This window comes from Gopherus flavomarginatus, chromosome 2, assembly GCF_025201925.1.
Source record: "Gopherus flavomarginatus isolate rGopFla2 chromosome 2, rGopFla2.mat.asm, whole genome shotgun sequence".
NCBI lineage: Eukaryota > Metazoa > Chordata > Testudines > Testudinidae > Gopherus > Gopherus flavomarginatus.
The window spans coordinates 121,390,652-121,405,781 of NC_066618.1; the positions used below are offsets into that span (position 1 = coordinate 121,390,652).

The window sequence follows — 15,130 nt, forward strand, 5'->3', positions numbered from 1 at the left end:
ACACCCCCACCCACCCACCCGTATTTCCATGGACGATGACTGAAATTTACAGCTAGGCGAAGTTAGAAAAATACAAGATAATGGTGCTAGAGAACTTGCTAGAATTTGACTTATGGATATTTACTTTGTATATTCTGACATGATGTGACAATTTGTGTTTTAACACTTCTGAAGCTTTAACTTTTTGAATCTCAACGTCTCCTGTCATTAAATAATTATTGTCTGACCCCCCCACCCACACACAATAATTTCCTGCAACTGTGAAAATTTAAATTTATAACTTTTTTTTTAAAAAGTGCTTAAAATAAACAGCAACGTTATCCATTAAAATTATTTTAAAAAAATAAACTAATTCTGCCAAGCCTAAACATATGGTATGTTACACTGTACCTCTATATTAACCTGAAAAATGATACAAACATTTAACTGCACAAAAGTGATATGCCAAGCTGCCCTGAAGACAAACTTTTTGAAGAAAATTTAAATTACATGAAAAAAAACACCAGGATATTTTCTTAAATTTTCAAAAAAGAATACCATATAGAGGTGACACTAAAATGAGAGTAAACACAGATTTGTTCTTCAAAGTTCCATGGTTGTATTCTACATGTTGTACAAATACCAGTTAACTTACCAACCAGAGAAAACATCCCAAGATTGTGTGGAGTCGTCAGAGATTCCATCCAGGAGAAAGGACAGCAGTTCAAAAATCAAATAGCTACATTCACTACATTATGAAGTGAATAAAATTCAAGCTGATAGTACAGAATTAAAACATATTCATTTTCCAGGAATACTGGACAACGAAAAGCCTAGCAGAATGGAAAAATTTGGAAAACTCAAAAGACTACACTTCAAAAATAAAACCGAAATGCTAATACTAATCATACTAAATCCCTATGATGAAACTATACTTGTCATACAATTCAATTTACTTTCTGTTTACAATTCATGAGAATTTTGATTGGTATCACTCAGTGACATATTAGGTCATGACAATAGATGGATATGAAAACCATACAACTCCTTCAGCTTTAGGTTCCATTACTGCAAAGGTTTACAACATGTGTTTACCTTTATGTACTGTGAGCAGTTCCATTTGATTTCAGTGAGACTATACACAGTGAATGAAGTTAACCACATGTATATGTTTTTACAGGATCTAGGTCAGGAGTAGGCAACCTATGGCACTCATGCCAAAGGCGGCACGAGAGCTGATTTTCAGTGGCACTCACACTGCCTGGGTCCTGGCCACCGGTTCGCGGGGCTCCTCATTTTAATTTAATTTTTATTTAAACTTCTTAAATATTTTAAAAACCTTATTTACTTTACATACAACAATAGTTTAGTTATATATCATAGACTTATAGAAAGAGACCTTCTAAAAATGTTAAAATGTATTATTGGCATGCGAAACCTTAAATTAGAGTGAATAAATGAAGACTCGGCACACCACTTCTGAAAGGTTGCCGACTCCTGATCTAGGTCTTAACCGTAGGTTTTTAAAATTAAGTGTTCTGTATTTTATGTACCAGATCTAGTAATTATACTCCAATCCATTGTTTCTATAAAACCGATATACTGAATTGATGTAATATTACCTAGACACCAAGTTGTCAAATTAAAAAAAGGAGTGTTTATTTTGTATCTATCTGCAGAAAACAGCATATTTGCTACACTGCAGCTTAGCAGACCAGGTAAAATACTCGGAATGCTGCACTTGTGTTATGATGAACAGCATCCTTACCTCGTCTTCCCTCGAACACATCACTAATTTCTCTTAACAACATGGACATGTCACTCAGCTGGGACTCCCAAGCCTCACAGAACACATCAAGATTTTCTTTTGCTATCTTACTAGATGGATGTAATGTCAGTGTTTCTGCAGCAGAAATTATCTGAAAAAAAAATGCAATAATAGAGCAAGAAATGTTAAAAAACCCATCTTCTCATGTAATGTTACAGGCTAATTTGCAAATGCCTCCACACACAAAACAAGAAACAAAGTCAGTATTAAGAAAGGGTTAATACTACATCTGTTGAGCAAAACCAGTTATATTTCTAAGGCCTTTTGCTGAAACATTCTGGTATTAAATATATTTGTGAATACGCAGTTTTTTTAAAATCATCATGGACAAAGAGTTCTAGCATATTAGACAACAGGAAAGAGAAGTAAAAGAATACAAGTATTTCATGACATGCTAATCTTAGTTTTATATCCTGCAAACTATTACAAATTTGAATAATCTATACATGTGCAAATAATCCCACTGAAGTCAGAAGACCCATGTTCATAAGTAAGGATTATTCATGTATAAAGGTCTGCAGAATTATACCTGTGGAACATGTTGCTTGTTAAAACTAAGTGCATGACATTTTCAACCTTCTACACTAGTTTGTTATATTCTATCAAAATTAGTTAAGTTTATTGAGATTATGTAACATTTTTATAGTGTTATTGTAGCCATCTTGGTCCCAGGATATTAGAGAGACAACATAGGTGAGGTAATATATCTTTTATTGGACCAATTTCTGTTGTTGAAAGAGACAAGCTTTCAAGCTTACACAGAGCTCTTCTTCAGGTCCGGGAAAAGTGACAACTAAATACAAGGTGGAAGAAATGGTTACTTCCTTTAACTATGTTTCTTCAAGATGTGATGCAGACTTGTATTCCACTTACATGTGTGTGCGCCCAGCATGCCGGAGCCAGAGAATTTTGCATAGTAGTACCTGTAGAGGGGCAGCACTTGGGCCTCATGGCCTTAGCCCCTCCCGTGGCTATATGAGGCAGCATCACCCCAACCCTCAGTTACTTCGCACTGAATGCCCAGAGACTAAAATTCAAATGCAGAGGGGATGGAGGATGAGTCATGGAATACACGCCTGCATCACGTCTTGAAGAACCACAATTACTGTCAGCAGCCACTTCTTCAAATACAGGCAGCCGTGTATTCCACTTAGGTGACTCACAAGCAGTACCCATCCCTGGAGGCAGGGGTCAAAGTCTACTTAAACAAAGATTGCAGGACCACCCTACCAAAACTTTCATCCACTCTGGAAGATGCAATAATGGCATAATGGTGTGTAAATGTTTGTATGCATGACCACATAGCAGCCCTGCAAATGTCCAATACTGAGATGTCACTGAGGAATGCTATTGAGATCCATTGTGCTTTCATAGAACAAGCTCACAACTACTGAGGAGGCACAGACAAAGCTATTTCATCTGCAATCTTGATATAAGACATTATCCATCTAGAGAGAGCCCGTGAAGAGACTGCTTTCCCTTTCATACCATCTGCATATGACACAAAGAGGCAAGGCAAAGCATGAAATGGTTTAGTCCTGTCCTGTCCAGGTAGGAGGCTAGACATTGCCTGACATCTAACATATAGAGATGCTGCTCTTCTGGAGATGAATGTGGCTTAGGAAAGAACACAGGTAAATATACCTCCTGCTTCAAATGCAACTGAGAAACCATTTCAGACAAAAATTTTGGATGTGGCCGTAAAGTCACTTTGTCCTTGGAGAATTGTGTATAAGGAGGCTCTGCCATCAGAGTCTGCAACTCATAGACTCTCTTTCTGGACGATATTGCAACCAGCAGGGCTGTCTCTAGGGGGCTGCGGGGCCCAAGATAAAGGTTTCTCTCTGCCAGGGGTGCTCCCCCTGCCTCCGCCCCCACTCCATCCCTTTCCCCCAAGGCCCCACCCTACCTCTTCCCACACCCACTCCTCCCCGCCCCCATCCTGCCTCTTCTCCACTCAATTCCACCCACCCCCCCGAACGTGCTGCGCCTTTGCTCCTCTCCCCTACCCCCTCCAGCGCCTCCTGACACTGCTGAAACAGCTGATTGGCAGTAGGTGCTGGGAGGGAGGAGGAGGCGCTGATTGGCAGGGCTGCTGGCTGGCAGGAGGCGCTGGGGGTAGGGAGAGGTTGGTAGGGGGCTCCTCCTCGCCTACTCACCTCATCTCCCCATCCACCACCTCACTAAAGCGCAGGGCCTGGGGCAGTCACCCCGATTCACTGTAACCCAGGAGAGCTCGGGCTACCAGGAACGCAGTTTTCTGACACAAAAGTGGAAAGGGACAAGATGCCAGGGGCTTGAATGGAGGTCCCATTAAAGTCACTTGGACCATGTTAAGGTCGCACAGAGGAAATGGCTCCCAGATCGGAGGATGGAGATGAAGAAGCTCTTTTAAAAATCCTACTACTATGGCATTGGAGAAGACTGATCTTCCCAGAATGCGGGGATGAAATACTGCTATTGCTGCCAGATGTACTCTCAATGAGCTAACTGCAAGGCCCAGCAACTGAAGGTACAGAAGTACTCCAAGATGTACTCAACAGAAACCAATGTCAGTTGAACTCCCTGGGCCAACAACCACATTGAAAACTGCATCCATTTAGTTGAACAGGCCATTCTGGCAGAGGGCTTTGTACTGTTGAATAGGACCTGTTGAACAGTCTCCGAACACTGCATTTTCTCCTCATTTAGCCACGAAGCCAGCCATGCCAGGAGATACAGGGAGCTGAGCACAGGATATATGGTGCAACCATGATCCTGGGTGAGTAGCTCAGGATGGAGAGGAAGGGGTATGGGAGACTGAATTAACAGCACAAGAAGGTCGTACAACAAACACTACCTTGGCCATGCCACCTTCAGCTTGAGGATTACCTGTGGAATGATCAGGAGAAAAGCATACAGGAGAACGGACAGCAAGCTGAGGTAGAAAGCGTCAGATGGAGTTTGGACCGAGGCCCGCATCAAGAGCAGAACAGATGACATTTCCCGTTGTCCCTTGCGGCAACCAGGCTGATCAACGGAATTCCCCAAGCTGCAAAGATGACCCAGAGAATGTTTGTCTTCAGAGACCACATGTGAGTCAGGAAAATTTTTTTCCTGAGATGGTCTTATCAGAGTGATGCTCTCTTTGATGGAGAACTAACTACCACAGTCTGATTGCCTACTGGCAGAGCATCCTGGAGTGTGCTCCCCCTTTCCTGCTCACATGATACTTCGTGGTGGCATTGTGGGTAAGTATGTGAACCATGAGTCTGAGATACAGTACAGAAAAGCAGGTGATGCATTGTAGATGGCCCAAAGCTCCAGCATATTGATATGCAGTGAGAACTCCTGCTCTGACTAGACTCTGAAATTTCAACGACCCCAGATGTGCTCCCTAGCCCATTAGGGAAGTGTTAGTGACAACAGACCTGGTTGAAAAGGGCCAGACGAAGGGAACACCCTAATAAACATTCTCTGGAAGCTTCCACCACTGCAAGGAGTCCAGGATCAGTGGATGGACACAGACCAATCTGTCCAAGGAGTGAAGAGTCGGATGGTAAACTGTCCTTTTCCACAATTTAAAGAGGTGAAGAGGCAACGCTGCAAACTGTTGGCTTGCATGCAGATGGTTCATGTGCAAAGAGAATCAGGCACATCTGAACTGTGATGGAAGGTTGAGACTGCAGGCTGAGGCAAAGGTAGTGAATTGCCTGAAAACAGACAGTTGGTAAAAATGTTCTTGAATTTGGAGAGTCTTTTAAGGCACCAGTGAACTCAATTTTCTTAGCAGGAACCAAAGTTGACTTCCCAGTGTTTAGGATGAGACATGGATGGTCAAGCAAGCACAGTGTAGTGCTGACGTGAGAAAGGACTTCTTTGGACCTGCCCCTCAGTAACCAGTCATCCAGATATGGGAAGATGTAGATTCCTTTCTTCCTGAGGTATGTTATCACCACCACCATGTAGTTGGTAAAAACCCCAGGGGCAAAAGAGAAGCTGAAGGGAAGCACCTAATACTGAAAATGGTGCTCCACTATGACGAACTGAAGGAATTTTCTGTGTCTCAGCAAAACTGACACATGAAAGTAGGCTTATGGAGGTCCAGAGCAGCAAACCAGTCATTCAGAGACAACGCAGGGAGGATAGTCGATAGAGTGACCATTTGGAACCTCGCATATCTGATATATTTGTTGAGGCCATGAAGGTTGAGGACAGATCTTACCTTTAGAGTCAAAATGGGTGTTTGTGGATGAGAGGATGGTGCCAGAGGAAGGAATGTTGACTGGCCAAACTGTGGATCTGAATGCCACCTCCTCTGAGACCTATGCCCCTTTCTGAGGTAGTCCATCCATCTCAGAGAGAGACTACGGACCATACTGCTGCTGCTGACAACTACCATAGTGGCACCCCTGCACTGCTCATGTATACCCCTAAGGACCATAAGGTAGCCTGAGAGTCCTTGAAGGAGTGCAGAGAGTCTCATCTGTCTTTTCTGAAAAAATCACTCTGCTGTTGAAGGGCAAATCCTCTTTGGCCTGTTGCATATCGAGAACAATATCTGAATTCTGCAGACCGGATACCTTTCTCATGGTCACTGTCGAGGCCATAACTCTGGCTGAAGTATCCATGACGTCCCGTGCGGACTGCAGCAAAGTCTTAGCCACCAACAGCCTTCGGTGATAAATGCCTGAAATTCCGTGCTCAAGTCTTTTGGCAGCTGGTCCACAAACTTAAGACATAACCGTCCAGTTCACAAAGTCACATTTGGACAGGAATGACAGTTGGTTAGCAATGTGCATCTGCAAAGAAGCGATGTAAATCTTCCTATCCATCGGTCCATCCATTTAGATTCTTTATCCTTGCGAGTGGACTTAAATCTGCCCTGCTCGGTTCTATCATTCACCATGGTTATGACCAGGGAATTTGGGGCTACATATAGTTAAAACCTTCAAGTCCCTGCACCTGTATGAAGTAGCTTTTCCCCATGTGCTTTGCAGTAGGTGGTACTGAAGCCGGCGTGCTCCAGAGAACCGTAGCATACTCTAACAGCACAAGGTTAATAAGGAGGGAGATTCTCTCGGGGCAGATGGCTGCATGATATCAAACAGCTTATGGGTATTCTGCAGCAACTCTGCTTGAATACCCAGGGAAGCAGCCACATGCTGCAAAAGGCCCTGATATGCCTTGAAATCTTCCAGCACCAAAGGAGAAGAGGAGCCAGACACCTTGGAATTGTGCTGGGACAAAGCTGAAACAGTAAACTGTGCCAGAGCTGGATCCTGCTCCAGGACTGATAGACCTGGACAGAATGACTTTGGAGGCTCCACAATGGGAAGGTTCACTGGTGCCTGGGCCATGACAGAGCAATAGTCACCACCACAAACCTGCTCAGTAATCTCACCTCAGTGCAAGATGAGGAGAGGGACCTCCGTGACCAAGAATCACCACATGGATTACATGGAGTTCATTGGTATGGGTAGGGCATCAGTTGGCCACTGGCCCCCATCACAACCGTAAGATGAACGCCAATCCTGGTACCATAGTGCTCCATGAATGGCCTGCGATGCAGGTCAGATGATAAAAAGTGAAAGGAGGAAGACCCCAACCTGGATGCCGAAGAGTCCTCGGCTTCAGGGGAAAAAGGTGGAGCCAGCTCTGAGGTTGTGAGCAATTGGTCTGACTTATCTGTAGCCCAGAATGAACAGGGAACTGACAGCGATGGCACAAACGGTACTGGTGGTATTAAATATGCCTTTGTCATTTCCAGCGCTGGCAGTGGCGTCGACCCTGAAGTTGACAGTGATACCGAGGTGACTGACGGGGCTGAAGTGCAGGGCGGTGAGTGTCACCTCAGTAATATCAGTAGCACCCACAGCAGGGACACTGAAGAAGTTCCCAGCACCAAGCAGGTCCCTTGTGCAGAGCCTGGCACCAGCCCCACTTCCACTGACCATGGAAGGGAAACATCAAGATGCCATGCCGATAGACCCATAGGTTCAGCAGCCTGCCCAGCCAACAGGGCTATAAACAATGCGGCTCTGCCAAAGTCCAGGACGAAATGAGAGATGAGACAGAAAGGAAGAGGAGGGCCACTGCCGTCTGATATGCCACCAGTGTGTAAACAGCCAGCGCTGGCATTGCACTCGTTGGTACTGGACTTGACGGATGCTTTGGGGCCAGAACTGGAGTCGATAGTGTGGGGTCACAGACCTCCTTGTGTGGTACCAGGAAGCAGCTGACAGGACCTGTTCTTCTCTTACATCAGTATTCACATGGTGCCAGTTCATGCTCCTTCTGGAGGAGGCAGACAAGTCCCCATGCAACCTGGAGCGACCTGGATCCGTCGTATGCAACCTTTTCATCAGCACACTCAATGGGGAATAACTCCTCTCTTTCTTCAGAGCACAAAACAGCAGCAGCATCAGAACCCAAGAACGACCTCTGATCCAATTTAAGCATCAGTGCTGAAGCAGGCTGAACGGCCTGTTCAAGCAGGTGCTGCTTTTGACAAAAGATCCCTCACCTAGTATTGCGAATGATTTGCAAATTGAACACGATGTGGGCTTTTCCTAGGTACAGAAAACACCATGTGTTGTTGAAGGTCACTACCCCACACAGCAGACACTGTTTAAACCCTGGTGAGGATGTCACCAGGGAAATAATTAAACTAAACCTAACTAACACTATACTAAGAGTACGAATTAGCCATATACAACTAGAAAAGTCACTAAAAAATAGCGAGGTTGTGAGGTTAGGAACTACACAGAGCGCCAACTCCAGCCAGGGCGAGGGGGGTCAGGGAAACGCAGCCTCATGTAGCCGGGTGATGAGGCAAGGGGGTGGGGGGGCAATGGCCACAAGGTGCGAGTGCTGCCCCTCTAGGGGTACTACTAGGCAAAATTCTCTGGCTTTAGTGCGCTACGTGTGCACATACCTAAGTGGAATACGCAGCTGCATCTACTCAAAGAACAGACTGTTTAGCATAAGTAGTTAACACACAAGCTTGAAAGCTTGTCTCTCTCTCACTGACAGAAGTTGGCCCAATAAGAGATAATACCTCACCCACACTGTGTGTCTAATATAATTAATGACTAATAATAAATACTTAGCACTTTAAAAGAAGCTATTTGTGTTTTACATGGGTATCCACAGGCAGGCACATAGATAAACATACAGTGAATGAAATATTAGGTACAGTATTTCTGTACATAGGTAAGGATGCAATATTTGATGCAGTATTGTTCTACATAAAAATATACAGTTACCTGTGCATATACTCGTGTGACAACTGCAAAGAAAATGTATCCACAGGTACTTACAAATGATGAGTCAGTGTTTGTAAATTCCATTTTATATATAAAGCACAATGTAAATAATAATTACTATTATTAGGCACAATATTGTTAAGCCCCTGAAGTAGCTGGTGGGCTGTGTTTACATGTGTAGTAGTGGCATAATTTTATACTTGGGTAAGCATGGAGGTGTAAGCTTTTAGTGGGTGAAATTCATCCCTGTACAAAGGGCCAGTGAAGGCCTATGTACCAATGAGCCCTATTTAAACTCTCAAAACAGGAATTAAATGATTCATAAGCTTTATACTGGTCCCCTGCACAGAGGTGAAAATTGCCCTACAAAAATAAGAGACTGACTGGTCAGATCTTTGGGTGGGTTGTGGCCACTTTGCAATGCACTGCTACCATACTTTGGCCGCAACACTCAAGCGAACGGCCCATGAAGGATAACCAAAGTGATCCTGCAGTGGCACAGGGGCTCTGATCACACAATCTCCTTGCTGCTGGCATGGTGGGAAGAGGGATCCATAGTCACTGAAAAGGAGGCCATGCTGAGGATACCACTACTCTACATCTGTCTTGGGCTAATATTCAGCCCAAAGTGGCTGGTATAAGCCAGCTTAACTTAAAGCAGACTCAAAGCTACAGCACATGCTGGGAAAGCACACAGGGTATGTAGGAGCTTTATTCCAGCTTTCCACAGTCTTCCAAAATGTCTAGAACACAAATCAAGATGTACCAGAAAATCTAGTTTGGACATCTGTCTAGAAATATTTACACTGCCTCCTACTTGTAATACTTTCAGTATGCTTCTTTGTGAACTGAACTGGCATGCATCCAAGAACATATGTTGAATGTTTATCTTAGTGTATATCCATTTTACAAAATTCTACTTAAAATGTGATCAAATGAAAGGTAGGCATACCTGTGGGCCAATGACCTGAAAGGTGTCTTCTGCATGTATGCAAGTAATTTCAAGTGGCTCTGTTCCAGAAACATGCCTCAACAAGCGACATGTCTAAGAAAAAAGTTAAGATATTTTGAAGAGTAAATAATATTATAAATAAGATATATTAAAGAAGGGTATACAGCAGTAAAGTTTATTCTCTTAACCTTAACCTGATCACGCTTACATACATTTGTGTTTCTGGTAGCAACTCCAACATTTAGGTTGCTTAGCACTTTCCACATTAAAAATTCTTGCAACCTTTTTTTGAGAAGGTCTAAAAACTTCTATCATTTGATTCAGGCTTATGGATTTTGACAGGAAGAAAGCCCACAGGCCAGAGAAGTGTCTTTTCTATGTCCAGGGAAATTCTGGCTGTGATTGGAAATAGTGATTTTCAAAAGTTTCTTTCAGCAACTTACCTTGTCAGTAAAATGTTGCTAGAAAGTTAAGTAATAATGAATATAAATATTTTAATGTAAGGTCAGACCTGTACCACCACTAAACACCACTACTGCATTGTGATCCGTAAGTCCAGGCAGCCTTTCAAAGGGTATGTCTACACCACAATAAAACACCCCAACTGTCCTGGGTCAGCTGACTCGGGCTCATGTGGCTACACAATTGTAGTGTAGATGTACAAATTTTGGCTGGAGCCTGGGCTCTGGGACCCCATGAGAGGGGAAGGTCCGGGAGCCCAGGCTCCAGCCTGAGCTTGAAAGTCCGCACTGCAGTTTTATATCGCAACAGATTGAACCCAAGTCAGCTGACCTGGACCAGCTAAGAGTGTTTTATTGCAGTCCAGGCATACTCTAAGAGGGGAGGGGAAAGAGAAAGCTAGATCAGGCTCCACACAGTAACTGCCCCCAGAGCCAGCACATGCTGCCGTTGCCTCTTCCTCATCCTCCAAGGGCATCACATGGGGAAGGAACTCCCTCACACCCCAGAAGGAGAGCAAACAGAGCTGGGGGAGGGGTGTGTGATTCCTCCAGCAACAGCCCAAATTTAGCACATGGCTCCAGCAGCCCATTTCTCCCTCCCTCCCCCATGCTGGGACAGCCTTCTTCTGCTTCCAGCTAAGTCTACTGACGGTGCATGATGGGAGGGGGCTGTTACAGTTGTGTATATAATTTTTTTTACATTTTTCCATATTAAACCCACTCATACTACATTAAAAACATTACACCTCTACTTCGATCTAACGCTGTCCTTGGGAGCCAAAAAATCTTATAGGTTATAGGTGAAACTATGTTATATTGAACTTGCTTTGATCCACCGGAGTGCGCAGCCCCTCCTCCCTGGAGCACTGCTTTACCGCGTTATATCCAAATTTGTGTTATATCGGGTGATGTTATATCGAGGTAGCAGTGTATTTAGTTACAAAGTCTAATATTGGAAAGTTAAAAAATTCCAGAATTTATGTTGGCTGTGAAACCTTAATTCTGCATCCTTGTGGGTATGCATTATGACACAGTCTTTAATTACTTGAGTAAATTCCCCCTTCCTCCCCTGCCCCCAGACCCCACCTCATTCATCACACAGGATGGAGAGCATTCAGAGAATGAACTAGGGTTGTACAGTGAATAAGGCTGTTCTCTGTAGAAGCTGTCAAGTGTACAGAGAAAAAAGACAGGGAACTGCAGAAAGAGAAAAAATGGTCTTGCAATTAAGGCAGGTGAATGTCATATGTGAGAACTTAACTCTATCCCTGTCTATGCCAAAGACTTTCTGTATGATCAGGAGCAAGTCACAAACCAAAATGTTGGCAGGTGGCCCCTAGTGTGCATTCCCCATTTTCTGTGTGCCCAACTTGAGATTCCTGGGGCCAGATTTGCTCAAGCGGAGAGCACTAAGCTGCAACTGAAGTTAAATTGAAGCTGTGGTGGCCACTCTGCATCTCTGCCAGCAGGAACAGTGGTCTATAGGAATGAGAGAAGAATGTGAATTAGGGGGCTCACAAGTTCTAATCCTATCTCTGCCCGATTCAGTGTGACCTCTGGCAAATCTCCATATCAGTTTTCCCCATCTGTAATATGGTGTTAATAATGCTCTCCTACTTCAGAGGAACTGCGTAAATAAATTCATTAATATTTATGAGACACTCAAAAACTACAATGATTAGCACCCTGAAAAAGACTATGAGGAATTAATACTTATGTATTCACTGCAGGCTTTGGATAGTGTGCAGTAATTATGGCAGATGCCATACACTGAACGACAAGGATAAAAATACTGAACAGCTGTCTCGCTTCCAGAACGCTGTTCAGCCTATAACCTGACTGAGGCAGGAGATTGGTGGAAAATACATAGCCTTTAAGTACATGATCATATACTATCAGTGCAAATACACAAGGGGAAAGAATTAAGATTGTAAGTGTAACCTTAACTCTGGCATTTCCTAACTTTCAAATGTTTGACTATGTAACAGACATTCTTTCAATATGCGTTTTTTTCGAATGTAATAATGCTATTTGTGTTAATTTTTTAAAAAACAACATTTACAGGATATGCAATATCAAGGTGAAATATGGTCCTCATAGTAATATTTCCTGATGGTTGTTTAAATTTCAAATGCAACAGTTTAAATGCAAAAGCGCATGTAATACAGCATAAATTTATCTGAGCCAACATTCCCACTGAAGTCAATGGGAGCATAGAGTGCATCCCAGGACAGCATTTGTTCTTACATTCTTAAAAGAAAACCACAAGAAAGGAAAAACTCTACAATACTCATTTCTACACTGATACCATAGTGTACATTCACAGTTGAATAAACATGAAAGATTCAGAAACTTGGCAACTAAGAAATTCTGTAGGAAAAATTGTTGCACAAGAGTATTGCACGTTACTTATCCAAGTAGTAGTCAAAGTATATAGTCCCCTGTAGCCATGGAAATAACATAACTCTATACTCAGAAAACAAATGTCTTTCAGCAAGAAACTTGATCAGTGATTACTAGTCACATGGAAAACTTCAATTTCAAAGTTCATCTCCTTTTGACATATCTTTGAGCAAAACAGTGTCAAATTGATTTTAAAGCAGAAAAGAATTTTTCTGCCATATTCTGAGCAAAATGTATTAGTTTTTGAGCAAACATTAAAAAGCAACACCTCACTGAGAAGGAACAGAGAAAATGTCAGCTCAAAAGGAGAACTTCTGAGAAAGTTACAAACCCGTTTCACTTGCTTTATGATTGAAGTCCATATGTAATCCTAACTACAGTGTTCCCCATTTGCCAGTGCAATTACTCTTATGCACTCTCACATGCACAGAGCTCTCTACCTTTTAGTCTAGTATGTTTATTAGAAGCAGGATTAATCTAAATGCCACATTTGGAAGTTATCCCCAGTGCTTCAGACATAGATACAGCAAAAACAGATGTTAAAGTGGAAATAAAAATAGAGTACGTACTTACTTACTGCGTGTGTGTGCGTGCGTGCTTAAATTTAAGCTCCTGAATTTGTATTTAGGCATTTGCCTGATTTTAAGAATGATGAGCACCTAAAATCTTCCACTGAAATCAATGGAAGCTTTTGGTTGGTTAGTATTCTTGAGAAAGTAGGCAAGTGTTTAAATCTGGATTTAAGAGCCTAACGTTAAGCTCCTATTTATGAAAATCTTGGCCCCGATATGCAGTCACAGAGGCCCCCCAAAATCAGGCAATGAGGTTCCTGTGCCCACAGCAAGCAGCAACAGGGACTGTGCAGGTGGGGCAGTGGGTCCAATTCTATAACAGTGAACCCAAATGTTTGGTGCAGTGAGGAAGCTCATGCTGCACTCAGATACTAGCTTCTAGGAGAATGTAGAGCCCAAGGGGCCAGAGGTACATTCTACAGGTTAAAACATGAAAGACACCCTGATGAACAGTTCATTTAGATAGATTTTGGCACTTTTTATATTAAATCTATTTGAAAATAAAATTGTTAACTCACCTCAACAAGCTGCTCTTTCTGCTCAGATAGCTTACAAGTACATTCTGCTACAGCTTCTAGATTTCCTTCTACTCCTGTGATTTTTAATGCCTTCAAAACCATGTGATCTGCATGGTATCTTAGCAGGTCTGCTGCCAGTGATGTGGCTGCATGGTGAAGCTTCAGTAGCAGTAAGGAAAATAAAAAATAAGCATTGAAAGATAAACAACATGTGAAGCTAATATACAGTAAAAATACTTTAGCGATAGTGGATTCAGCAGATCACCAAGAGGCAGGAATTTAAAAAAGAAAAACCTTACTGGTACTCAGTTCAGAGGAAGTCTGCAAAGAATGTTTGCACCTCAGGGGATTTATTCTGAAACTTCTACTCAGATACGTAAACTAAAATCCACTCTACGCTCAAAAAAAGCTGCGTATTCAAGCCTTTTGGGGGAAGACAGAAAAGCAGTTGGGGCAGGCCAGGGTGTAAGTATTGCATTGCATCCCCCTGGCAATTACTGCAACTGGAATCAGCCCTCCTCTATACCAGCTGCATAAGGTACTGAGGCCACCAGCTCTGTGTGAACAAGGATCAGTGATCCCTCTTCCTCCCCAAACCCAACATGACCTACTGATGGGGGAAGGCCTTTTCCACTGTATACTGTAGATACATAGGCAGAGCCAGATTAAGGTACAGACACTGGAGACAGTTCCTAGTATCCCAGCACCTGGACTCACAGGACATCAGAATCTCACCCTTAATGTTGCAAAGAAAAGCTTGAAAATGTGACCAGGTTGTGATCTAACTTAAGACAAGACACAAATGAGTAAAACAATAGCCCACATCACCCTCTTCCACAGTGGGGGAAAAAAGCCACAGGAGTGGGGCTCAGGGGAGGAAATCCCATGAAAATTCCTCCATATAATCCCAGAAGCAGGGACAGGTCTCCCCACTATGTTATTGGGCCCACCTGGTAGATCCCTGGGAAGTCAAGGCCATCTACTTAGAAGACCTGCAGCTCCACATTAGCTGTGGCCCTATAACCCTCTTTCTCCAGCTGCCTGGCAACAGGAATCCACTGGCATCATAATACTAGGGACACCCCTGGCCATAGCTACAGTGTTGTCATTCTCATACTGTGAGTCTTGCAACAGTCCTAAAGCTCTGGTTGTGGACCCAGCGAAGTTCAT

At 43.1% G+C, this 15,130-nt stretch overlaps 1 protein-coding gene across 5 annotated transcripts in view; it reads right to left on the bottom strand.

The window, feature by feature from the left end:
* Positions 1-15,130, bottom strand: part of CTNNAL1 (catenin alpha like 1) — a 156,206-nt gene that overhangs the window by 42,260 nt on the left and 98,816 nt on the right. For all 5 annotated transcript variants that reach the window (XM_050938179.1, XM_050938177.1, XM_050938178.1 and 2 more), the window contains exons 9-11: positions 13,961-14,119; positions 10,007-10,099; positions 1,748-1,898 (exon numbers count right to left, since the gene is read on the bottom strand). In XM_050938179.1, the coding sequence (XP_050794136.1) occupies positions 1,748-1,898; positions 10,007-10,099; positions 13,961-14,119 (403 nt within the window). The remainder of the gene's footprint in view (positions 1-1,747; positions 1,899-10,006; positions 10,100-13,960; positions 14,120-15,130) is intronic.